Source organism: Narcine bancroftii, chromosome 4 (assembly GCF_036971445.1).
Source record: "Narcine bancroftii isolate sNarBan1 chromosome 4, sNarBan1.hap1, whole genome shotgun sequence".
In the NCBI taxonomy this organism is placed as follows: Eukaryota; Metazoa; Chordata; class Chondrichthyes; order Torpediniformes; family Narcinidae; genus Narcine; species Narcine bancroftii.
Genome location: NC_091472.1, coordinates 19,309,473 through 19,336,713, shown reverse-complemented (window position 1 = coordinate 19,336,713; position 27,241 = coordinate 19,309,473). Strand labels below are relative to the sequence as shown.

The window sequence follows — 27,241 nt, the reverse complement described above, 5'->3', positions numbered from 1 at the left end:
GTGAACTTTATATGACAAAGATAAACATACATAGCCAACATTTTGGGCTTCAGCCCTTAATCAAGCCCGAAACATTGGTTAGGTATCTTTATCTTTGCCATAAAAAGCACACTGTTTGACCTGCTGAGTTTCCCCAATCACAGTTCTGCAGACTTTTGTGTTTTACTCATGGAGAAGGTTCTTTCAGTTGCAGGGGAGGCAATAATTCTTGAATGAATCATCTCATTGCATGATAATTTTCAGCGATGAGAGACGTTAACATCTGGTGACGACAATACTTACCAGGCACCCCTAGGTGTCCCTCAATAAATCGAACATAGTCCTTGGCATTTGTTGGGAGATCTTCAAATGTCCTGGATTTTGCTATGCTGGTGTTCCATCCAGGCAGAGATATGTACTGAACTTCCACCTTGTTCAAGACCTCTTGGTTAGCTGCAAGACAATTGTCACCCATCGTTAAAGGAAAATGTGCTTTTTGTATATTTTGAGGAATGATTCATTAAATGTTTGATAAAAGTATATACATTTAAATTTTAAAAAGGTGGGCATATGTGATTCAAAACTTCCTAAATCTTTCATGAAAAATTGTACAAGTCTCATATTCTCTTGTGAAAACAATATCATTACCATTTCTAACAACATACATTATCCCTGTTTTTATGGCTTTTCTTCCCTGTCATTCAATATGCAACTTTAACAAAGAAAGTTAAATGGAAGTTATGGCAGGAGATCAGTTCCATTACATCAAGAGACAAAACAACTTTGGTTTCCAGCTTCTTTCACTCTCATCAATCCCCTACTTACTTGGTACCTCCAGTAACTTAACTTTAGACCATTTGAATGTATTCCAACATTGCTGTTAGAATTACAGGATTAAGAGTCAGTGAGTTGGTGATGTCAAGTTTTGGTCACCTCGTCACAGGAAAGATATCAATAAGATTGAAAGAGTGTAGAGGTTTACTAGGATGTTGCCAGGACTTCAGGAATTGAGTTACAGGGAACTGTTAAACAGGGTAGGACTTTATTCCCTGGAATGTAGAAACATTTGATAAAGGTATACAAAATTATATGGGGAATAGGTAGAGTCAATGCAAGTAGTCTTTTTCCACTGAGGTGAAGTGAGATACTAACCAGAAGACATGGATTAAGGGTGAAAGGAGAAAAATTTTGATGAAACATTAGGGGAAACTTCTTCACACAGAGTAATGGGAGCGTGAAATGAACTGCCAGCTGAAGTGGTCCCAATTTTAACATTGAAGAAATTGGACAGGTACATGGATACTCAGCAGATCACATTGCATCCATAGGATGTAAAAGGTAACCAGCATTTTGAGCCTGGACCCATCATCAGGACTTAATACCAGACGAAGAGCCCAGGACAAAACTTTGGTTATCCTGTATTTCCTATGGTTGCTGCATGACCTGCTGAGTTTCTCCACTATGTTTGTGTTTTGCACTTTATCTGTCATGACCTAGACTAGGGGTGGGCAACCTTCTTTTCAAAACTTACATCTGACCTTAAGCATTCCCTATGCCATAAGTGCTCTGTGATTAGTAAGGCATTGTTTAAGGTGGTATGTGAGTGAGAAGGGAAGCTTGAGAACCACTGTTCCAGACCCAATTGTTACTGAAATATTTTGCTTGAGAAAAATGGTAATTGGCCCATTTCCTTTGGAGTTTATGAAACCGTGCACATAACGAGTCAATTAGGGACGATTGATACAGTGGTTTTCAAACTTTTTCTTTCTACTCACATACCTTTTACTAATCACAGTGCACCTACGGCATAAGGAATACTTAAGGTGGAACGTGAGTTTAAAGAACGGTTGCCCACTCCTGACTTAGACAATGCAACAAGGCCAGCATCTGCAGACTTTTTATTTACCTCCTTTATTTCCAACAATACTTATCCCTATCCCTCGTTCTGGTCCCTACTGCTTGATGCCACAATTGCCCAACATTCAGGCTTGACAGTTCTAACACAACTTTCAGACACCCTCCCTTGGTCTACCATATATCTGGACTCTAGTTTTGGTTGGCGTGAAGTCTTCTCAGCTTTCCAACTTGATTTATGACTTCATCATTTCTTCACAAGGCAAAGGAACAGAACCAGGCCACTAGGCCCATCGAGTCTGTTCCGTAAAACTACACTAAGCTACTCTACACTAGTTCCAATTTCCGGCCTTTTCCCCATATCCCTTGATGCCCTCACTAATGAGATACTTGTCTATTTCTTGTTTTAATACTCCCAGTGATCTGGCCTCCACTGCCATATGCGGCAGCGAGTTCCACAGATCCACGACCCTCTGGCTAAAGAAGTTGTTCCTAATCTCTGTTTTATATGGATAGCCTCTAATTTTCAGACTATGACCCCTTGTCCTCTATTCACCCACCAAGGGAAACATCTTACCCGTATCCACCCTATCTAAACCTTTCAAAATACAAAAAGCCTCTATGAGATCTCCTCTCATTCTCCTCTACTCAAATGACTACAACCCAAGAGGTGACAAACGCTCCTCGTACGTTAGCCCTTGCATTCCGGGAATCATCCTAGTAAATCCCCTCTGCACCCTCTCCAACAACATAGGGGGCCCAAAACTGCACACAATACTCCAAATACTCCACCAGTGCCCCAAAGAGTCTCATCTACACATCTTTACTCTTGTACACTATTCCTCTTGAAATGAATGCCAACATAGCATTCGCTTTCTTCACTACGAATTTCACCTGCTCATTAACTTTTAGGTTTCCTTGCACAATAATGTTCCTGGGATTTTTCTTTCCTACCAAAATTGCAGTACAAGTTGCTATTGGTCATGGGGGAAGAGAAAGAGGTTAAGGAGGGAATTTCAGAAGCCAAGATAGCAAAAGCAAGAGCAGGAAAGTTAGGTTCATTGAACCAAAAATGTAGCTAAAAAATGACGGCTTTAAAAGTATCATTCCACAAGCCTCCCCCCCACGCAGCATCTACACTAACTATGAAGTATCCATTTATACTAATCGCATTTACCAGCACAGGTCCTCTATGTCTTGGTGATTAATGTGCTCTTCTAGATGCATCATGAGAGCATCTGCTTCCAACACCCCTTCAGGCAGTGTGTTCCAAATTTCACCCCCCTCCCCCCCCCCCCACTTCCAATTAACCTAAACTTATGTCCTCTAATTTTAGACACCTCTGCTACAGAGAAATTGTTCTATCTAACTAGTCTTGCTGTTGCATTCTAACCCATAACTTGCGGACTTGCAGGTTATTACTCAAAACATTGAAACACCACAGCTGAAGGCTTTATATTTTCAATTATGTATATCATTATATTTACTTACCTGGAAAGTACGGTATTATTTTCCCATCAACTTTATAAGCTACTCCAATTTTAATCTCTGAGAATACATCCAGGATGTCCAGTTTGGTAAGTGCTAAGCTATAAGAAAAAAGAACATTTGAAAAAATTAATAAGTTAAAAGATAAAAATGATGGCACTGCTGGAGCTGGCTATAACGGCAGCACTTCCGCTGGTACAGACCCGGGAGAGTGTAGACACAGCACTGCTCCAACAGGTTCAACCGCCTAACCCCAATGGTGGTGGCTCCACACAAGCTTTAAATGGCCTGTTGTAAGTAAAATCCTGCAACTGCGGGGCCCAAGATGGCAGCACCTGTGCTCGGTAATGGCCACAAGGGGCTTCAGACTCTGGTAGAACAGCAGTCAGGCGCAGGCACCAGAAACGGGGAGAAAATCACTTATTGACAAGGAGAAGCAGAGAAGATGACCCTACAGAACAGTGACCACAGCAACAGACCAGCGAGAGGCTCAGGGGTGAAGTACGCATACAGGATGTGGGCTGCTGGTGACTTGCAGTCAGGGGACCTGCAAAAGCTGCGGGCTGCTGGAGATCGGTGTATGGGAACCAGGTATTGAAACTGGGATTCACAAGGGTGCTGTAGACAAGAAGGGCTCCCAAAAGAGCTCAGATGCTGAAGGCCTTCTAATGGTATCAGAGGTTTCAATCTGGATTGAACAGGAATTTGAGCAGCTGCAGACTGTGGGAGAGCTGGAGGCGAATCTATGAATTCTTAATGATTCCCTTTTGTTTCTCTTTCTTCAAGAACTCTCTTACTCAATGCACATGGCAACTCTTTGTCTGCTGTAAGACAGACAAAAGTTGAATCATATCATGTGTATTAACTTTTTAATTTATTATTACATGACAATAAAAGAAACCTTTGAAACTTAGGCAAATTAATGTTAAATTAGATAGGTCAGCAGGGCTACTTTTGCTGTGTCAAAATCAGCTTGAAAGTGGAAATTAATTAATTAATTAATTCACTTGTACATTTTTAAACTCAGGAAAAAAATGAATGAAATTACTTACGCAGTGAACCCATTTATCATGTGAGCGTATTTCAGCAAAACAAGATCCAGCCAGCCACACCTCCTCTTTCTTCCTGTGGTGACACCCACTTCGGATCCACGTGACTGCAGCAATTCACCAATGTCCTATTAAATGGTAGATTTATAAAGGACCACGTTAATGATAACTCCAGCATAAGAAATACATTTATGACACTGCATTAACTCCACACTGCCCTTAAACACAGCAGAAGAAAATAAAGTGGGCAATGCTACAAGGATTAAAGTCATGGAAGGTACACGAAATACAAAGCACCAGCTGTTTGAAAAAAGGGAGTCCTCCCTTAAGGAAGGAGGCAACATTTTGAGTTTTTGGGTGCCTTTGGTACTTGTTTTCTCAAACTGCGTTGTAAGGAATGTCTGACAATTTTCAAGGCAGATTCTTGATTAACAAGGCAGTGCAAGTTTACTGTGGATAGACGGGAATGTGGAGATGGAGTTACAGTCAGCCACAAACTTATTAATGATGGAGCAGATTTGAGGAATCAAGTGGCCTCTCCCTGTTCCCAAGTTCTTTTGTATGTGTTCAGCATATCCCTAGGAATATAGTATAGGCACATAGAAAGGTAATTATACCATAGACTTTGCCTTGATGATGTTACTTCCAACAATTTAGAGTCCGCTGTTTGTGCCTGCCATCATATACCATTACATTTTGCTGAAGACAGACTTAATTTTTGTAATCAATGTCCCAATCGCAATGCAGTGGATTATTGTGCAGAAATTTACAAGGATCTTGCTAGGTCTTGAGGAATTAAGTTCTAGGAAAAGGTTAAACAAGCTAGGACTTTATTCCCTGAAGCGTAGAAGAATGAGGGGAGATTTAATAGAGGTATACAAAATTATGAGGGATAAAGAGTAAATGCAAGTAGGCTTTTTCCACTGAAGTTACATGAGATACAAACCAGAGGACATGGGTTAAGTGTCCAGAGAGAATTGGGAGATTGGAATGGGCTACCAGCTAATATTAGATCTATCATTTTTTTGATTCATTGCAAGGATAAAATGGACTCTTCAATTGGATTAATTTAGAAATTAATTCTACTAAAATATATTTTCTTATTTCAATACTTGGAGCACCATTGCAGTGGGGTTGCTACTGCTATAGCCAGGTTATAGCTCACGATTATAGCTCCTGGACTTTAGCTCAAGACTCACGGAAGAAAGAAGACACACACAGTAGTAGTGTATTCGACACTGAGTTTATTCAGGGGCAGCTCTGCTTTTTATAGTGAGCTCGGCCACATCACCACCAGGGCGGGCCAGCCACTGATTGGTCGATTCTAGCATCTGGGCCTCAAATGGGCCCCCTGTGATCCACCGGCAATGATTGGCCAGTTTCACTGTTCCATCGGTGGCCTATGGAAATGGGTGTCTCAGCCCGTGCAAAGTCTAGCTAGTCGCCATGTTCAATGCCCATTTCCAAGGCATGGGCTGCTACACCATAACCTTCTCCTGCCTCCAAATTATCCAATAATTTTGTTGTTAAGCATACTTTTAGTATTTGGTTTCAATTTAGAAAATGTTTTGGATATCATATTTTTACTCGCTAGCCCTGTATTATTTCTTTCTTTCTTTCTTTCTGTGCAATATTCTGTTTTTTTGTGAATGATAATAATTTAGCTCCATTTGAACAACTATCTCTTAAATTTAAACTTCCCAAACATTATTTCTTTAGATACCTACAAATTAGGAGTTTTTTTTAAACTCTGTAGTGTTGAGATATCCTCAAGACCTTGTTATAAATACGATAGGGATGACGTATAATTTTAAATCAAATCAAAAAAGCTAGTATCAGCTATATGTTTTATATATGATTTATATTTATATAGTGAAACTTTTGGAACGCAAGGGTTCAATCAGGCAGACGCAGCATGGTTTTAGAAAGGGAAGATCTTGTTTGACAAACTTGTTAGGATTTTTTGAGGATATAATGGGTGCGGTGGATAGAGGGGAACAGGTTGATGTTGTATATTTGGATTTCCAGAAAGCATTTGATAAGGTGCCGCACAAGAGACTTATCAGTAAGTTACAGGAAAGTGGAGTCCGGGGAAGTCTATTGGCCTGGATTTAAAAATTGGTTGTCTGACAGGAGGCAGAGAGTCGGGATAAGTGGGAGTTTTTCAGGTTGGCATAGAGTGGTAAGTGGGGTGCTGCAGGGGTCGGTGCTAGGCCCACAACTGTTCATCATTTACATTGATGACTTGGAGGAGGGGACAAAATGTGGTGCAGCCAAGTTTGCGGATGACACCAAATTGAGTGGAAGAGCAAATTGTAATGAGGATGTGGAGAGTCTGCAGAGGGATATAGTTAAGGTGGATGAGTGGGCAATGGTCTAGCAGATGGAGTACAATGTTAGTAAGTGTGAGTTATCCACTTTGGCAAGAAAAATAAAAGAGCTGAATATTATTTAAAGGGTGAAAAACTACAGCATGCTGTTGTGCAGAGGGACTTGGGAGGGCTTGTGCGTGAATCACAAAAAGTTAGGTTGCAGGTGCAGCAGGTTATTAAGAAGGCAAATGGAATGTTGGCCTTCATTGCTAGAGGAATTGAATTCAGGAGTAGGGAGGTCATGTTGCAACTGTACAAGGTACTGGTGAGACTGCACCTGGAGTACTGTGTCCAGTTCTGGTCTCCATATTTGAGGAAGGATATACTGGCTTTGGAGACGGTCCAGAGGAGGTTTACTAGGTTGATCCCTGGGATGAAGGGGTTAACTTATGATGAAAGATTAAATCATCTAGGATTGTATTCGCTCGAGTTCAGAAGAATGAGAGGAGATCTTATAGAAACATATAGGATTATGAAGGGTATGGGTAGGATAGATGTAGAAAGGTTTTTTGAGCTGGCCGGGGAAACTAAAACGAGAGGACACAATCTCAAGATTCGGGGGAGTAGATTTAGGACAGAGATGAGGAAAAATAGTTTTTCCCAGAGAGTAGTGAATGTTTGGAATTCTCTAACCAGGGAAGTGGTTGAGGCTGCCTCATTAAACATATTTAAAATTCAGTTAGATAAATTTTTACATGATAGAGGAATTAGGGGATATGGGGAAAAGAAGGTAGGTGGAGTTAGGTCATAAATTAGATCAGCCATGATCGTATTGAATGGCGGAGCAGGCTCGATGGGCGATTTTTGGCCTACTCCTGTTTCTACTTCCTATGTTCCTATATTATTAGTCTTGTAAAAATGTGTGGGTAATTAAGCATTATCTATGACATTGTAAAGAATTCTGGGGGGGTTTTGCATGTATGTGGCAACTCTTATTGCTAAGGATTATAACTAGATGAACATTAAGTTTTAATTTCAAAAGAAGTGATAACAACTTCATTTCCCCAGAAATGGTGTCACATAAATCAGTTGTAATGGTTTTCTTATCAAGAAGGAACAACATCCCACATCTGGGAAAGACATTAACTGATTGAAGCTAAGAAGTAATTAAAGACTTTGGGAACCACCACTAAATGAACAAAAGACATTCCAATCCAATGAACAAATGTGAAAGCTGTTTCCAATTAATTTCCAAGTAGTTAGAACATGTGAAATCATATGTAGGCATTGATTCAATTTTATCATATAAATCAACCCTTTTTTAGAGTGATCTTTGAGAATTAGCACGATAGGAATGTCACTGATATTTCATAGTTTCTCCTTTCTCCCACTGGTGTTACTATTGAAGTATTAAAATTGTTTGTATTTTAAATTGGTTTCTCTGCTGTCTTCTTTATTCACAGGTAAGGTTGCAGTGAGGGCAAACTTTAACAATCTAGGGATAATTCCCTAGATAAGATTAAAAAATTAAGGGAGCAAGATCTTCAACTTTCATTTTCAGATACTACAAGGGATTCTATCTTAAAATTGGTAAATTCATCTTCTTTGTGTGCTCGACATTCGCTTTTACAATTTAAAGTAGTATATTGAGCTTACTTTTCTAAAGTTCAACTGGCTAAATTTTACTCTAATATTTCCTCAAAATGTGACTGGTGTAAGTTTGAAGAAGGTACTTTGTTACATATGTTTTGGTCTTGTTCCTTTCTTTCCATTATTTGGATACCTTTTCTTTAGTTCTCGATGTGAATCTGATACCTAATCCTATAATTGCCCTTTTTGGATCAACTAAGACAACTCAGCATTTCTGTGTTTTTATTACAATCAGTGTCTGCAGACTTACATGTTTCACAAATAAAATTAAGAGCATGGAGAAACAGCAAGGGGTCGAAGCAAGGAGAGGGAGTCATCAATTGCTGGTTGTCAAGCAAGTCTATCTCACTAAATACATCAACAAGAGAAAATTAAGCCATCAACAATAAAGGAATAAGCAAATTATGCACAGCAATTAGAAAAAGGATTTGGGTAAAAAAGATGGGGTTTGGCAGCCCACATAAAATGCCTGAAGACTTACATTTTTTTGTTCTGTAGGGAAAGCACCAATTCCAACCCTTGTTGTGTAGGCTTTCACCACTCCATACACTTCGCCAACATTCTGAGGAGGAATTCCCAGCCCCGTGCATACACCACCCACTGTGCAATTCGATGAAGTCACAAAAGGGTAAGTACCTTTGATGAGGGGGAAGGAAAAAATTGAAATAACATAATTATAAACATTAAAATAATGGATAAATGTGCCGCAAATTAAACATGACTTTCACACGCGTGAGGATATACAATTGTTTTCACTAAACAAAACCGAACATATTTCAACAGTAACGAAGATGTGAAAAACAGGATATTATGTACATGTTTATACTTTCTTATGTACAGAATTTTGCAACTGCTTGAATCCAATCATTAATGAAGAGGAATTTTCTCCATGGCACCTAGTTAGCACATAGGCTTTCAAGGCAATCGTTCTGGCATAAATTTGTCCTCTTAAATGACGAATGTTAATATTGGGGACGCAATAATTTCTAATTAAGAACCTGCTGCCAACTTTAAGCTTTACAATTGGTTAAGCAGCTTCCTCATCTCAAACCACATCTTTTATTCCCACCAAAGAACCTCAGATCTACCTGCATTGCGGCTCTCCATTTTCAGAATCAGCTACAGAGCAGTATGCAATTGAGATCTAGGGACAGGTTCTCGGCTTCATCCCAACTCAGAATTGCCTTGAGCTGTCCAAGCCCACTTCAATCTGGCCCCATACAATCAAAGCAATCCATCACCAGTTTATGTTAGCTTTGAACACAGTCCCAGTGGTTAAGGTCTAAGGATACCTTTCTTAAAATGTATATGTGCCCATCCTTTCTGCTTGCTGGATGATTGCCTACCAATCACAAAGCTGAAATGGGAGGTGCTGAATGTAATATTATACCAGTGACAAGACCCATGCCAGGAATGGTTAACCATACACAGAAATGAAGTGAAGCAATTTCTAGGGTGGCAGGTTACATTAGCTCTTAACTACAAGAGGAATGGTTTAATTATAATACAGACAAAGTTGGCTCAGAACCAAATTAAGATAACTGAGAGAGCTCTGGAGACATTTCTGAATTCAGAAAGTATATTTTTAAGCCTCTGTCTGCATTCAGCCATGGAACCATAGATTATATCAAGGTCATTTCACCAGCAAAAATGATTGATAGAGGAAAATAATTAATATATAAATCTCAACCACAACTTCACAATGTAAATTACTAGATTTACTACAACATAAGCACCATGTAACTTCCTTACAGCTTTTAAATAAAGTGTCTCAAAATTTATCCTGTGACCAGGCTGCAACATAATTTGTGCTATTGTGTAGGAAAGGGAAGATGAACAAAGGCACTTACATTGCTTTGGTCATGCAGAAAGTTATCACACAATAATTTCAGCTTCCTTCAGAAGATTCTCAGGCCAAGGAGTTTGGGTGTGGCAGAATTCATTAAATATGTCCAAGAAAGTTTTCTCAAACAATATATTGATGGCCTACTGGAAAAGGGGCAACACTGATCATCCTCTTGGGAAACGGGCAGGTAAGTGACTGAGGAATCAGCAGAGGAGCACTTTGAGACCAGTGACCATAACTCCATTAGTTTTAAAATATTGGACTGGTCCACGAGTTAAAGTCCTATTTTATGACGACTGGGTTATTTTTTAAAGTGTTTTTAAATCATTTTAATTCAATTAATTATATATTCCATTATATGTAATTAAACTTACAATAAATAAATCATTATAATTTATCAAATGCCCTTGTTTTTGATTGTTCCCTGACTGTTTATAATAAAATATATCGCTATAAGCTATGAAAATCCTGTTTGCCAGGGGAGTGTTTTCCTGGGGGGGGGGGGAAGAGTGTCTTCAGTCGGTGTTTCAGGCTGTGCTACAATGTCGGGGGTTCAGGCAGTGTGGTGGGACAGTTGGCCAGCAGACAGTGAATGGGGCAGCAGGCCAAAATGCACGAGATCCACTATTGGAGGGGAGTTACTCAGATGGGAAGCCTGTGGCCAATGGTGTGCTGCAGGGAATCAGAGTATATTTCTGTTGTTTGTCATCTATAGTAACAACTTGGATGACAATATAGTGACTTTGCTGTTGTCACCAAAATTGGTGGTATAGTGCAGCCACTCTCAACCTTATTTTTTGACTATCCCCCCCCCACCCCCCCCCCCCCGCCGAGGACTCTGCTCAAAGGTTATAAACCCCTTTGCCTGTGAAGCAGTCAAGTTTTGGTTTCTCCGTACTTCTCTCCTACTGTTATGTACTCAACCAGCAACAATGGAAATTTATCAAGACAATGGTATCTTCAAAGTAAAAATTTTTATTGATAAATATTAATAACATTACACTTCTTACTTAACTCTAAACTTAACGTGGGGAGAGAGGGGAGAGGGAGAGAGAGAGAGAGAGAGAGAGAGAGAGAGAGAGAGAGAGAGAGAAATCCAAAATCATTATAGTTCAGGCTTAATTCTGAAGAGATGATTTTGAAGTTCAGTCAGCTTTGTTTTGATTCTTTAAATAGTTTTGAACAGCAATTATGGAGTAGGTGTGAGGCATCAGACTTCTCAAAACTCACAAATTTTTTGTACAGTTGTTTTCAGATAATTGTTTCTTCATATGAATTATTTCCCCCTCTTGCATGGAGATTTCAGTACTGGTTTTTCTTCCATGATAATTTCACAAACCCAGGCAAGAGCCATGTAGGAATGGACACAGCAGAACTGCCTCTTTTACAAAGAGACAGTGAAGTGGCCCTTCTTCATTGCCACTAATTTTGTGTATCTCCCATGATAAGAAAAATACAATAATAGAATGGCACCTCTCTCGAGAGGTTACTGTTTTTCAATCCTCTGTGACTTACAGGATGGCCAAGCAATTCCTTCAGTCCTGTATTACCTACAGGATGGCCAGGCATCTTCTGGCTTCAGTTTGAAATTAGTTCCTTAATATCCAAAAATGTTTTCTGACTTGAAGTATCTTTACCACATGACATCATTCCTGTCTTTGAAGTTTATTTCAAATGTACTTCACATCTATATGCTAAAAGCATGTGGCTTCATCACTTCCAAAAGTTTGAGTGGATCTGACTCCGAATTATCAGATGGCTGTGTGTGTAAATAGATATTTCTTAGCAAACACCAATTGTTTTGAGTTCTCAATGGAGAAAAGTCATATGACTTAATTTTTTTTAAGACTGTTTGTCATTTTGAATTAGCAGTCTTTTTAAGCAAACAGGCTTCCAGCAGAAACAGGCGAAGCAGACTTTTTGTCTTCCAAAATGGTTTCTCTCTGAGTGTAACTGGGTGTCTGTAAATGTGTGACCCAATCCACCCACAAAATAACTTAAAAATATATACAACTAAAGATTAATAACACAATTCTATCACTACACAAAAAAACAAAATTATGTTATGTGAGATGAAATGAAGCAAGGCTTTTACTTAAATGTGTAGTGGCTCCCATTAGAAATGGCTGGTATAGTGGACAGTGAAGAAGATTATCGGTGATCACAATAGGATCTAGATGAACTGGGAAAGTGGCAGAGGGAAATGAACTTGGACAAGTGTGGGGTATTGCACTTTGGAAGATTCAACCAGGGCAGGACTTGCATAGTGAATGGAAATGCCCTGGTGTGTGTTGTACAACAGAGAGACTTCAGGGTACAGCTACACAGTTCCATGCAAGTGGAAACGCAGATGGTGGGGGGGAGGGGGAGGAGGAGGGAGAAGAAATTAGGCATGCTTGCCTTCATCAGTCAGGACAATGAGTACAGAAGCAGGGACTTCATATTGCAACTGTAAAAAATTTTGCTGAGACCACACTTGAAATATTTTGTACAGTTTTGGTCACCCAGCTACAGGGAAAACATCATTAGGCCAGAGAAGGTGCAGCAGAGAATGCTAAAGAGTGGACTTGAGTTCTTGGGAGTCACTTTCTCAGAGGATCTTTCCTAGAGCCAACACACTAATCGCATTGTGAAGAAAGCACATCAGTTCCTCTACTTCTTCAGGAATTTGCAGAGGTTTGGTATGACACCAGAAACCCTGATAAATTTCTACAGATGTGTGGTGGAAAGAGTGCTGGCCGACTGCATCATGGCTTGGTATGGGGAAACCAATATCCATGAGCGGAAAGCCCTGCACAGTCCAGGTCATCACCATGGAGAGCATCTACAAGGAACGCTGCCACAAGACTCGCCAGGTTTAGGTACTGCTCCTACCCCTCCACCATCAGAATCCTCAATAATAAAGTCCATCACAAACTCATTTAAGGACTCATGCTTTTGTACTTTATTATTTGTTTTTTTCTCCTCTCTATTGCATAGTCAGTTTTCTTACATTGGTTTATGTTTACACACGCACATTGTGTACAGCTTTTTAAAAAGTTGGTAATTCTGCCTGGCCCACAGGAAAAAGAATCTCAGAGTTGTATGTGATGTCATGTATGACAATAAATTTGAAATCTAAAATCTAAATTTTATGGTGCACTGAATAGGCAGGATCTTTTCTCCTGGACTGTAGGAAGCAGAGGGCAGAGGGTGGGGGGAGTACTTTATAGAAGTTTATAAAATCACGAGGGTCATAAAGATTTGCACAGTCATAGTCTTTTTCCCAGGGCAGCAAACTTAAAACTGGACAGCACAGATTTAAGGGGAATGGGGAACTATTTAAAATGGACCAGAGGGACATTTTCATCTGAGGGTGGTGGGTACTGTTATGAGCCCAAAGGACCCCAAAACCTAGCAGCAATAGACATTCACCAAGACAAGTGGCTTTCAAAACAAGTTATTTTTAATCAACTTCAAACATGAAAATAGAATCAAACATTAACTTAACTCTACACTTAAGTAACCCAAATGAACCCCCTTCTAATTCTAAGCACACATGTATGTAACGCGTGTGTAAATTCAAGAAAAATTCTTGGGTTCACAGTTCAACCTCACTTCTCCCTCTTCCAAGTTCTCTGGTTGCAGACAATCACCATACTGTGCACAGAATTTAACATGTATAAAGTTCACCAGGCTTGGTGCTTGAAAGGTAAATGTTTTCTGCTCAGGAAGGTTCTTGTAGGGTTTGCAGAGAGAGATATTTGTTGCTCCAGGATTTCTACAACTGAGGTACCACCACTAGTCACCACAGGGTCTCGCTGATGAAACTTGCTCCATCAGGGTCTTCTAGATGGTAACCTCTTTCTTCAAGCTACCACAGGGTTCCATTCCTTCCTCCATTTCAAGAGAATCATCAGACAGATAGCACCTCCATCCATCTACTGCTCTGGAACTTGCTTTCATCAGTTTCAAACAGTTTTCCCTGGATTGCACTTTTCAGTTACTCGTCAGTGTCCCACACACTGACTGACTGAGCTGTTAACTCAACTCTCTCTCTTTTCCAATTGAAACTCCAAAGAGAGCATGTGACTCAGGTCTTGCAAAACTCCCACCTTCTCCAGCAAACAACAGGAGTTCTTTCTTCTTCTCATTATCTTAGGTAAACAATCCAGAATTGACCTTTCTGTGAGCACTTTGCAGAAAGGGTACTGATAGACAGCATGACTCCAGCATGACAATGGTCAAGCATTTTATGACGTTAGTTCAATTGACACCTACTTGTGAAAGGTGCTTACATTCTCCAGAGATCCTGCAATGTGAATTCTTCAATCTTTCAAATAAGATCTGTTTTAAAATGTGTGAATGTATGTGACCTAATCTAAATCTTATAAATTCTCCCCAAATATTAATATTGTTACAGTACATTGAACAAATTGCCAGAAGAAGTGGTAAGGTTGGGTACAACTGTAATGTTTAAAAAACATTTAGACGTGGACAGGAAAGGTTTAGAGGGACGAATGGGACTAGCTTGAACAGACAACTTGGTCATGTTGCGCTGAAGGGCCTGTTTCCATGCTTTAAACTTCTATACACAGACTAGGGAAGTGAAATTTCACATCACAGATCTCATGGCAGTTTTGAGAAAATTAATTTCATAAAAATCTCAGTCGAACTTACCAAAATCGATATCAAGTAGGGCCGCATTTGCTCCTTCAACCAAAATCTTCTTTTCTGGACCATGTAAGGCTTCATACATGAAATAGACACCATCCCTCACCATAGGTCTGAGTCTCTCCATGTAGTCCTGCAGTTAAAATCAACTTTCAGTAAATGTCATGAAAATGAATGGATTCCTGGTATTATCCAACTCTTCCAATTAGCTCCTTGTGCCTTTTTGAGAAAGTACAAGACTTCCCATTTTTGTGTTGTTCTGACTAATGCCAGACAGTGTCTACTTCAGACTGTTGTAAGCGATGTATTGCATCTTCTGCTCAGTGACATCTGTGTGGAGGTCAGTGAACAATCGATTGCTTCGTTGAGCTCCTTCGCTCTGTCCACATCAGTGAGAGGGCTATCCCAGTGGCCAATCATTTCAATTCTGTGCCCCATACTCACATGTCTGTCCATGGCCTCAAGTACCATTCCACCAAGACCACCGGTAAATTGGAGGAACAACACTTGATTGGGCAACCAGATGGCATCAACATCAGCTTCTCTGGTTTCTGCTAACCTATTCTTCATTCTCCTTCCCTTCCCTTTCCCTTTGTTTCCTAGCTCTCCACCTGCTCCCTCTCTATTCCTAGAGCTATCCATCCTCCCCCTGCTTGTTGGGGTGCCATCCCTCCCTTATTCACCTATTATCTACTGCTTTTGGGACCATGCTCCTCCCCTACCCATCCCCCTTACCATTTTGTTCAGCCACCTGCCAACATTTTTCCATACCTTGATGAAGGGCTTTGCTATAAAAAGTACACTGTTTGACTTGCTGAGTTTCTCCAGCATTGTGTTTTTACTTCAACCACCGTGTTTGCTGGCTTTCATGTTTTTCAGTCGATCATTTCCCTCAAGTTATCCCTGTCACTTTATTTTTAACCTACCTTTCGGATCCCAGCATCCCGTCTATTAATTATGAACAAGCTAATTTTGTTTCAAGGCATCAACTAGAGTGGAAGAGTCACAATGCTTCTGCGTAGCCTTTAAAGAATCAAAATTGCTTTAGTAGGATGGAACAAGCTGACACTTTGATTCGCCAATATTCCAATAATGCTGTGCTAACCTTGTGCCCAACTTCATCTCACCAGGGGCGTATCGACTCCTGATCCACTTTCATGTCAGCAATTCCTCTATCACTTCTCAGTAAGGTTCACGAAACCCCACATCTTTCTCAAGAGACTTGTTGGCCACAAACTCCACTCCCACCACCAATCTCTTACTAGGGCACACTGATTTCCCCTCAACCAAACTCCACCCCACCCCCCCCAAGCTCCAGAGATATCAGAGCAAACTCATCCCACATTCCTCCATCTCTCATACCCTCTTTCCCCAATCCCAAGCTCTTGCCAGAGACATGGTGACATTTTTCCACTCTTCTAAAATTAAGTATGTACCAGTGACATTATTCTGAAAGCAGACTGCAGAGCAACTATTAATGGCACCGATGCAAACTATTACCTTAAAGATAGGCTGATAAGACTGATCCAGAAGATAAGCCACATAGTATCAATGGTGGTTTGGTACATTGGATTCAAAATTAGCCTGGCCATGGAAGACAGAGATCGATGGTAATGATAGATGGGTGTTATTCATAATGGAGGTCTGTGACAAAGACTGTTCTATTTATAATGGGAGATGGATTTTAATCCAGACCAGTGCGAGGTGTTTGACTTTGCAATGTGAAATGCAAGAGGAAAGTATACTGTAAATGCCAGGACACTTTGGAGCCATGATGCCCTGAGGGATCTTGGGGATGTCCATTGTTCCCTGAAAGTGGCAACACAAAGATAGGATGGTAAAGAAGGCATATGGCATACTTGCTTTTATCTGTCGGAGTGCTTAGTATAAAAGTCAGGTCATGTGGCACATGTGTAACATTTTGGTTAGGCCTCGTTTGGAGTATTATGTGCAGTTCTTGTCAGTCTGCACAGAAAGGATGTATTGGCTCTTGCAAAGACGCAGAAGAGGTTTACCAGGATATTGCTTGTTTGGTGTTTATTAGCTACAAGGAGAGGTTGGGCAAACTTGGATTGTTATCTCTTAATTGAAGTCAAGTGTACCAAGATGCTGTGAAAGACTTGATCCTGCATTCTCTCCAGGCAATTCAACGCATACCAAAGTACAAAAGTAATACAAAATAAAACAAATGTGCAGTGTATTACAGAGAGAAACACAGTTAAATTGTGCGAGGACTGCAATGACGTTGGGTTTGAAAGATCAAGAGATCATCTATATTAATGTATGGTCTGTTCAAAAGTCTAATAACTACCCTTTAATCTAGTGATGCATGTCATCAAACAAGTATCATGTGTCCAATGAGAGGAGGGAAAAGACAGTGTGACCAGAGTGGAATGGGTGCTTTAATATATCGGCTGTTTTCCAGAGGCAGCGTAAGTGAAGACGGAGCTGATTGAGGAGTGGATGGTTTGCATGATGGCTTTAACTCGTGGTTTGCATGCATTCACAATTCTTTTGAGAAACTTAATAATTTGAGAAAAAATGTATATTCAAAATTATTGGTACAACTTTGTAAAAGATACAGCAAATTGTAACTGTATTTTGAACACTTATCTGCTTGCAAATGATGTCATTAACATTCACTTTTGAAATTTAAAAAAGCAATTTTGCAACAACACTACACTCCCAAAGTGCATTGTTCAGAGAGAAGTACAACTATTTGATCAGAAATCAATACCTGTCTTACACTGTATTTTAATACAACTTATCCAATGATATAATTGCCTCCACTTTCATAGATAAAAGATCCATGCTAGTTTTGAATATGCTCATCAATTTGAGTAGCTGTGTTATATTCACAGGTTTGCAGACAAGCTTTACAAGAGGAACTTAAAACAAAGCCATATTATAAAATATTTTTAACTTGTAAGTAAGTCCAAGCATTACCCAAAGGCTGAGGGAAAACATTCTCACTAAATGTGGCTCTAAGTCAAGTTGTGGCCCTCCCATCATCTCCAACAATATGTAAGGCAACATCTATGGTAGAAAAAGTAACAATCCCACCAATCAACCCAGGAGCAGCATTTCACATTATTGGCTTTTATATCAGGACCTGACAGAGGTTGGGGAAGAAAGGCTGTGAAACGATCTACAAGCTCCTCAGCTGCTTAAAAATTTTAGACGAGATTTACAATGCTCTTTTAAATTTCTCCTAAAACCTTTTTTGGACTTTAATCAAGAATCAGCCATTGCTCTTAGGTATTACCAATGACAACCATATAAATACCCATAAACAATCAAATAAAGCCAAGTTCTGATCAACTCACCTTAAGTTTCTCTAGTTCCCCATCAATGTCAACATCCAGAGAAGGGTACATTGACATGTGTTGATTTGCCAAAACTTTAAACCTGAGGAGAATAAGTTTATGGATGTAAAAATGCACAATCAAACAATCTAATGAATTAAACACACAGAAGCCTGCATGTTAAAAATATCCAACAAAAGAACAAGCTTAAAGATGTGCACATTTTAACCCAGATGAGCATGACTGGAGATTGGCTGATAGTGACAGCCACAACCTGCAGAGTACCTGCAAATTGTATTAATACAGCAATCCAGTCACTGTCCTACCATTTGATTACAGTTGGTAATTAGGCAGCAGGTCCACAGGCTTACCTACAGAGAGAAGAAGCCTCAGCCTCATCTGATCCTGTCTCCCAGGGCCGCTCACTGTCAGATCAGGAAAAACAGGTAACTGACTTTGTCTAAAGCCAGCAGTGCTGACTGAACTTCATAAAGAAATGGTAGAGACCATTAAAATGGAGATAAGATTATGTATTGGAGAAGAACTGGCCGCCCTTAACTTAGAACTGCAGACAGTAAAATCACAAGTCGTGGCTGAAAAATTATCCTAAAATGAGCATTACTGGGAAATTACAGGTACACAATCCTTTATCCGGACATCTAAAACCCAGAAAGCTCCCAAAAAACAGTTTTTTACTGGTGCTGGTACAGCGGAGGGAGGGAGAGAGAGACGGCAGCGCGGCTAGGTTGGGGGGGGGTGGGGGGGGTGGAACAGCACCACGACTCGGATGGGTAAGGGGAGAAGAGAGACAGCAGCGCGACTTGGGCGGGCGGGGGAAGGAGAGAGAGAGATGGCAGAGTGAGTCAGGCGGGGATGGAGAGAGATGGCAGCACGACTCGGGCGGGCGGGGGTGGAGAGAGATGGCAGCGCGACTCGGGTGGGCGGGGGTGGAGAAAGATGGCAGCGCCAACTCGGGTGGGCATGGGGGTGAGAGAGATGGCAGTGCGACTTGGGCGGGCGGGGGGGAAGAGAGAGAGAGAGAGAGAGACGGCAGCGCGACTCAGGCGAGTGGGGGGTGGAGAGATGACAGCGCGACTCGGGCAGGCAGGGGTGGAGAGAGATGGCAGCGCTGACTCGGGTGGGCATGGGGATGAGAGAGATGGCAGTGCGACTTGGGCGGGCAGGGGGAAGAGAGAGAGAGAGACGGCAGCGCGACTCAGGCGAGTGGGGGGGTGGAGAGAGATGGCAGCGCGACTCGGGCAGGCGGGGGTGGAGAGAGATGGCTGCGCCGACTCGGGTGGGCATGGGGGTGAGAGAGATGGCAGTGCGACTCAGGTGGGCTTAAATCTGGGGCAACTGGCTTTTGTTCTGAAATCCGGAAAAATTCGGAACACACTGTCACCCAAGGGTTCCGTATAAAGTATTGCGTACCTCGACTGCCATTTCACTATCAGAAAAAGAAAGGCCTCATTGCTGCACTGCACACATTTAATCCCTCAAAAGAAGGATGGAAAAAAGAGACTCTGCAGCTATTCAGAACACGATTTAGATACAGTACATCAAGGAAAACAAAAATGAGGATCTCTTAAAAAGACAAGAGTTTGCACTGAAGTACCAAAAAAATAAAAGAACATCTTGATAATCTCATTAGTGAAAAACACTTCCACAGCGAGGTATTAATAAAGAGGCAAAAGTATTGGATTTATATAAAAAAAACAGGAAAGCTGTTAAAGCAATACTATCTTGATATTCAAAGCAAGGTTAAGCAATGAGGGCAGGTTGGTAGAGGTCATTAATGGCTGCCCAATTTTTCCATGTGCTTGAATAAATGAGTTAGACCTCAGCACAACTGCATAATCTGCTCATCAGTCACGGAGGTCGGGGTGACCCTGGTTCTGCAGTGGATCTAACACCTTGGGAGAGGGGTTTCCAATTGATCCTGCACAAACCTTTGTTTCACACTGTCCACTCACAATTCAATCTCATTGTTCCTAGTGTGCAAGTGCTGCAGCTCTTGGGATTAGCTGATTAATTACTAAACTTAAATTGTGAAACCTCAACTTGCTAAATATTATTAACAGTGACACACAACTTGCAGAAAGCTTATTTAAAATCCCATTTATATAATTTTACAAAGCAGTAGTGGTCCCATTTTCATCTTCTGATACTAGATATTATGTTCTGATATTACCAGAACAATGTTACAATTAATAAACCATTAATCCTAAACACAAGTACTAATGGTTACAGATACAATTTACTGGACTAATTGGGTAAAAGTGACAAAGCAAGAGAACTTGAAGCCAAATATATAAGATTGGCAGCCCCAACAAATTTGCACATGAAGGATCATTTCCATATGGGGTGGGAAAAGAGTAAAGGCCTAACTTCAGAGATAGTTTGCGTATAGAGTCCTCCAGAGACATACTGTGAAACGCACAAGGTTAGCGGTAGGTTGCCCAGTCGAATCTGGCAGGAAAACCAAGAACCTCAGCTCGAAAACAGTCATCAGCAAAGACCAACAAATTACTTTACCAAACCGATTTCAACTTCCATGATCTTAGACTCAAAAGAGGTCCGAAGTATTGACTATTTCTCTCCATGGATACTGCCTGATTTCCTCCAGCTTTTCTTTATACATTAAATATTTGTTCACAATTGAATTTATGACACTGGCAATCTTGAGTCTCTCTGATATACTTGAATATAATCCAGTTTTCTGGCAACTGGATCTGCAGTGAGATTCACCTATATTATTTATGAAAATTCATTTTTATCATATTCATTATCAACACATCTTCAATCTTAAATTCAATAAATATCAATTTTAAAAAAAAATTTCTTCAGAGATCTCTATCTGATGACATTAATTCTACAAACACTTCTTTTGCCCAACTCCAGTAACTCCTCGCTGTGAGAATATTAGCAAGGGCAATGGAAGACCAAAATTGGTACAAATCAGAAACAGTATCTCCTCCTCATTGACAATCAACATGGACACACCTCAAGGATGCATGCTTAGCTCACTGCTCTTAACCCACGACTGTGTGGCTTGGCACAATTCAAATGCCATCTACAAATTTTTCGATTGGACGGCACGGTTGGCGTAACTCCTTGCACCGCCTTTACAGTGGCAGCAATCAGGACCAGGGTTCGAATCCTGAACGTTCTCCCCATGTCTGTGTGGGTTTTCTCTAGGGGTTCTGGTATCCTCCCATTGTTCAAAACAATGAGGGTGTAGGTTAATTGGGTGGCACGGGCTCATGAGCCGAATTGGTGTGTTACCGTGCTGTACGTCTAAATTAAAACCACAACAGACATCTGCAGAACCATAGATGCCATACAGGAGTGAGATAGATCAGCTTGTTGAGAGGTGTCACAACAACCTTACACTCAATACTACCAAAACTAAGTAACTGATTGTGGACTTCAGGAGGGGAAAATCAGAACACAAAATCAGTCCTCAGCAATGGAAGGGTCAAGAACTTCAAATTCCTGGATCTCAACATCTCTGAAGATCACAAAGGGGGCTTGCAAGTGGCTATACTTCATGAGGAGAGACGCTCAAAAATATGTACCGTGGAGAGCATTCTGTCTGGTATGGAGGTGCCAGTGCACAGGACAGGAAAAATCTCCAGAGTTGTTAATCTACCCAGCGCAAGTCTTCATTCCATTAAGGGTATCTACAAAAGGTGGTGTCTTAAGAAAGCAAATTCTTTCCTCAAAGACCTCAACAATTCAGGCCATACCCTCTTCACACTGTTACCATCAGGAAGGAGGCAGAGCAGTTTGAAGATGAACATCCAACAGTACAAAAACAACTCCTTTCCCTGCCATCAGATTTGTGAATGGACAATGAACCACATACACTACCTCATTTTCTTTTATTTTGCACTAATTTTTAAAAAATATATAATTTATAGCAATATTTGCACATGTAATTCTGCCGCAAAGCATAAATTCTGATTCTGTTCATGGTCATTTGCAAAACACCCAAAATGGGATGAGCTGTCTGGGAACCACCTAGAATCACTTGTCATCTGATAGGCAGCTGCCTGGCATAAATGGGATTGCATCCCAGAATTTGTCACTACCTTCTGGAGTAAGGTTAATTAAAAAGAACAACTGGAAACACCAACAGGTTGATGGCCAAAGAAGGCATCGAGTTAAGTATGCAAATAACCATGTAAATCAGAAAGAGTACATATGAATGTGGAAACATTGAATGTGATATAAACAATGTTGACAGTTCAGTTGATTACAGGGAGCTAAAAAAAAAATCAGATATTATTGATCCCGTCATAAATTTAAATTTTTTAAATTTAAAAGTTAGACATACTGTACAGCACAGAAAAAAAACCCTTTCGGCTCATGATCCTGTGCCACCCAATTGACCTATGTGGAAGAAAAAATTAGTAAAGAAAGTTTTAGTGGGTGACAAAGAGTTAAAAATAAGCTGTGCGCTGCCACTTTTAAGTCCATTAATCATTACAAGGTCACTCAGTACGTTAAGCTGTGCGCTGCTGAATAAGACAGTAGACCCTCTGCATTCCGCCACAGACTTTGAATTGTTTCTTTTTGAATCAACCAATGACAATTGCTTTCTCCCTTATATGGTGGACGCTCTCAGAGCTTCAGTGCGTCATGTGTCTCTTGTTTGTACCTTTGTATAAATTAAACTGGCTGGTCATGCTCAGGCAGAGCAGCCCAGTATTTTGGTGGGGCTGTTTTCCAAGATATCTTGTAAATATAAACTCCTTCTGAAGTGACTCCCTGGTGCCTCAGCCGAGTTATTTCATTATAAAACGCTTTTCTCTGCAACAACCTACAACCCCAGGTACATTTTGAACGGTGGGGTAAAACCAGAGCCCCCAGGGAAAACCCATGCAGAAACAGGGAGAATAGACAAACTCCTTACAGACAGCGTGAGATTCGAACTCTAGTCTTGATCACTGGTGCTGTAACAGCATTGCGCTGACCGCTACAATAACTGTGTTGCCTGTAATATTGCAGATCTAAAGAAAAGAGACTGATGCAGTGTTCCTTGAGAAAATAGAATGAGAGACTGGATGGGTGCGATGTCTAATACATAAAATATTTACACAAGCAAGCATGTACAATCAACAAAACTTGAACAAAATTTATAGGGTAAAAGGATTGGGAACTGAAAGTTTCAACACAAATTCACGAGACAAACGTTAACAGGAGGACAAAGTTACATAATTGAGAATAATAACTATTTCAATCTAGTCCAAACGAATTCAGAAGAGGTCATGTAGAAATCCAAAGAAAACAGTTACTGAATCAATGACAGGTTATTGCCAAAATTAGTATTTTCTTCATTAATGTTACTTTACAAGTATTAAGGAGTGATAAATGGATTTCTAGCCTAGTCATTTAAGGGGGAGCGTTTGAAACGCTATAGAGGCCAGAACTATACTCTTCCAAATTTCTGATTCAGGAACCATTTTTGTTTATATTGTTAAGTGGCAGCTATTTGCCTAGAAAATAGCATGTGGGAGGTAGTAGGGATGGGTAGGAAGCCAAGGATTTCTACACCTGTTAACTGAATTGCTGATATCTGGGGATCCAAAGTCTTTATTCACCTTGACATTTTTAAACAACCCAAGGAGACAAAATAAATATATAAAGATAAATTCTACCTGATGAAAAAAAGTTAAAAAAACAGTGCTGGAGAAACTCGCCAGGTCAAACAGATTTTAAAAAAATACATAACTGATGTTTCAGGCTTGAGCCCTTTATCAAGGTTCCTGACTAAATTGGATCAGATGTTATGTACTTAAATGAGCGTCCAGAAATTTGAACTCAAGGAATTGGAAGGCTACTTAATTAATGGACTGTAAAATTAGTTGTGTTGGAGGAGATTAAAATAGTGATAACATGCAGATACTCAATCATTAGGATGTAATAAGAGGCTCCCACAAAATTCACTGCATCTGTAAATGGCTCAAATGATAAGAGAAATACGGCTATCTGGCTTTTTATCTATAAGCAAATAGAGGCCACATCATTAGTACGGTGAAACGAAGTATCATCATATTCATAATTAAGTGAATGGGTAAAATTATGGTGAACTGGTTTTGATTAATCAAATACAGGGTCATTCAATGGAGCTAAAAAGGAACATGGAGAGCACTGTCTCAACAGGCAAAAATATAAAAGCAGTTACATCTTTTTTTAAAACTTTATTTATTAGTTCAAAATACAGATAATAAGTAACATATATAACAATAAACAAAGCATGAACATTATAGTTTATATATATTAAAAAAAAAAGAAACTCCCCCCCCCTCTTTCAGCCAACTCTCCTAAAGAGAGCCATAAAGAAAAAAGAAAAAAAAAGTAAAGCATACATATTAAAATCTAGTCAATATAAATCAAAATGTAAATATTCTGAATATAACAACCACTTATTAATTAAAAAAAACTATAGTTATCCGCAAAACATATGTAATATTTTCCATTATTAAACAATATTTCATCTCATTATGCCAAAAGTCTCAAATTTAATCATTTCAGGTAAAATCATATCTCTACCGAACACGTTTTACCAAAGATCGAACTTGATAAAAATACGCTTACGCTTAATCGGACTGTTTAAACCCCGAACATTAAAAGTAGCAAACTTCAACTTTGACATATCCACTAATATTACTAAAAACTAATAATATCAATATATAAAGACTCAGATCAATGTAAATAGGCCCTCCAAAAGGAGAAAACGAAACCACAAATTAAAGTCTAAATAAAATGAAAATTTAAGAAAAGATAAAAAGAAACCCCCCCCCAAAAAAAAATACCAAAAGGTAGTAATCCCTAAACAAAAGTTGGGTGTGGATCACCCACCAGTGGCTGATGACTAGTAGAACATAGAGCAAATTTCTCCCTCCCCAGCCAAACAAAGAATAACAAGAAGATATCATAATGACATAAAAAGAAAATAAAAATAAAAAAGTTCTTCTATTCATCCAAGAAATTCCAGACTCGGCGACCCCATTTCAAGGAAACGGACTCTTTCCATTCCCATTTCTCCCATTTCTACCATTTCTTCCATTTCCAGAACAACCAGATTTTTCTTTAGGAGACAATGGTGGACTACGTCTTTGTCCTCTTACATCTGGCAATGAATCAGCAAAACTCATTGCCTCACACTCATTCTCAAAAAACCGAGATTGAAAGTCTCCACAAAACACCTTCAACACTGCCGGATAGCAAAAAGTAGACTTATAAACTTTACGCCACAGAACTTCTTTAACTGGATTAAATCGACGCTGACACTGAATAACCTCTTGACTCAAATCAGGATAAAAAAAACTCTACTATTCTGAATCATTAACAGAGCTTGTCATTGTCTCACGTTTTGCACTGCTAAACAAAATATCGTTTCTCTGTCCAAATAATTCAAACATCGAATTATCACGGGTCTCGGTGGTTGACCAGGCAGAGGTCTTCTTCTTAAGGCTCTATGAGCTCTTTCCAATACCAGACCTCCAGAGAAGAATTCCTGCCCTAGTATTTGTGGAATCCATTCGGTAAAAAAACGAAGAGGATCTTGTTCTTCCATAACTTCTGGCAAACCAACAATCTTCACATTATTCCTTCTACTTTGATTCTCCAAATAATCTACTTTCCTCTCTAACTCCCTCTCACGTTCTCGCAATTCTTTAACGGATTCTTCCACCTCCAACACTTTTTCTGTATTAGAAGCCACTTGTTGTTGACATTTCAAAAAAGCAGCCTGAAATTGTTTAAAATCCTCACAAGATGCTTCTACACGTATTTTAACTGTATCCAGTTCCAAACTGAGCCTCTGAGACATTTCATTCAGCATAGGCTGAATGATAAGGCTTAGCTGTTTACATTGTAATTCAGAAAAGCTCCTGCAACCCGTTGTTGCTTCAAAAACTCACAAAAAAGACCAAAATATTCAGATTGGAGTATATCCTGGAGTATTTCAAGCAATGGAGTCGTCTTCTTGCGTGCCCCCTCCGTTAAAGTCGGCAGGCTGCCAGAATCAGGATCCACATCGGGGGCACACGCACCTTCCTCCTGAGAACGGGTAATTCCAGTGATGTCCTTCTCCTGGTGAGTAGGAGTCATTTTTTCAGCTCCCACAGGCAATCTCTGTGGTTTAGGCTTGAAAGAAAGCAAACCTGAAGTTGTAGCAGACTGTTTAGGCTCTAAATCTTCAACACTCCGAAAATGTAGTTTCTTCTGTACCTGAGGTTTAATCTTTTTACCATTAATAGCTATAACAATTCCTTGATACTTTAAACTAAGTTTAAAAAAATTTAAACCTGTAAACAAAGAGTTAAAAACGGGTTCTTAAAAGTCTGGCCAAAGAGGTTGAGATTACACGTCTAGACTCTACGCCATCTTGCCACGCCTCCAAAAACAGTTACGTCTGAAGAGATTTAAGAGCTCTAGTATACAAATCATTGAAATGTCAAGGACATGTAAATAAAATCAAGGCTGATTCTGGAATGTTGATCTTTAAAACAAGAGAGCACAAAATAGGTTACAATTTTACAAACTCATTGAGCTGTTCCAGGCACCAGAGCTCAATCAAGATATCAAGTGGTTTTAGGAAGCATCACTTGCTATTGAAGGAAGGAGAAAGCACTAATACCTTTCAGAAAAGTCATCGAAGTCTGTCAGGAGATCGCATATTCGGAGCCCACTCCGAGCTGCTTTTGATGAATACACTGGACCAATTCCCTTCTTAGTGGTGCCCAAGCTGCAAGATGAGAATTTTAATGAATCTATTTCTTTGATTAATTGTTTCCAAATTGGAGAGGCATTTACAGAACAGAAATGAGCCATTTGGCCAACTTTCTATGCTAGTCCCATTTGGCCCATATTTACAGCCTATATCCACAACAATGTTTATTCCTCTGTAGATCCATCATTGCCACACAACAGAACTTCTGAAATTAAAACAGGAATGTTATGGCATGATTTTTATGATAGTCAGAGAAAGTGCAGAGAAGGTTCATGAGAATGTTGACAGGATTTCAGGTCTGAGTTACAGGGAAACGTTGTGCAGACTGGGGCTTTTTTCTCTGGAGCGTAGAAGATTGAGGG

The 27,241-nt window shown here is 39.9% G+C and overlaps 1 protein-coding gene across 3 annotated transcripts in view; it reads right to left on the bottom strand.

Moving 5' to 3' along the window:
* Positions 1-27,241, bottom strand: part of adss2 (adenylosuccinate synthase 2) — a 118,968-nt gene that overhangs the window by 4,179 nt on the left and 87,548 nt on the right. For all 3 annotated transcript variants that reach the window (XM_069930868.1, XM_069930869.1, XM_069930870.1), the window contains 7 exons: positions 26,787-26,894; positions 18,158-18,239; positions 14,838-14,964; positions 8,814-8,968; positions 4,374-4,498; positions 3,325-3,422; positions 283-432 (listed from right to left, as the gene is read on the bottom strand). In XM_069930868.1, the coding sequence (XP_069786969.1) occupies positions 283-432; positions 3,325-3,422; positions 4,374-4,498; positions 8,814-8,968; positions 14,838-14,964; positions 18,158-18,239; positions 26,787-26,894 (845 nt within the window). The remainder of the gene's footprint in view (positions 1-282; positions 433-3,324; positions 3,423-4,373; positions 4,499-8,813; positions 8,969-14,837; positions 14,965-18,157; positions 18,240-26,786; positions 26,895-27,241) is intronic.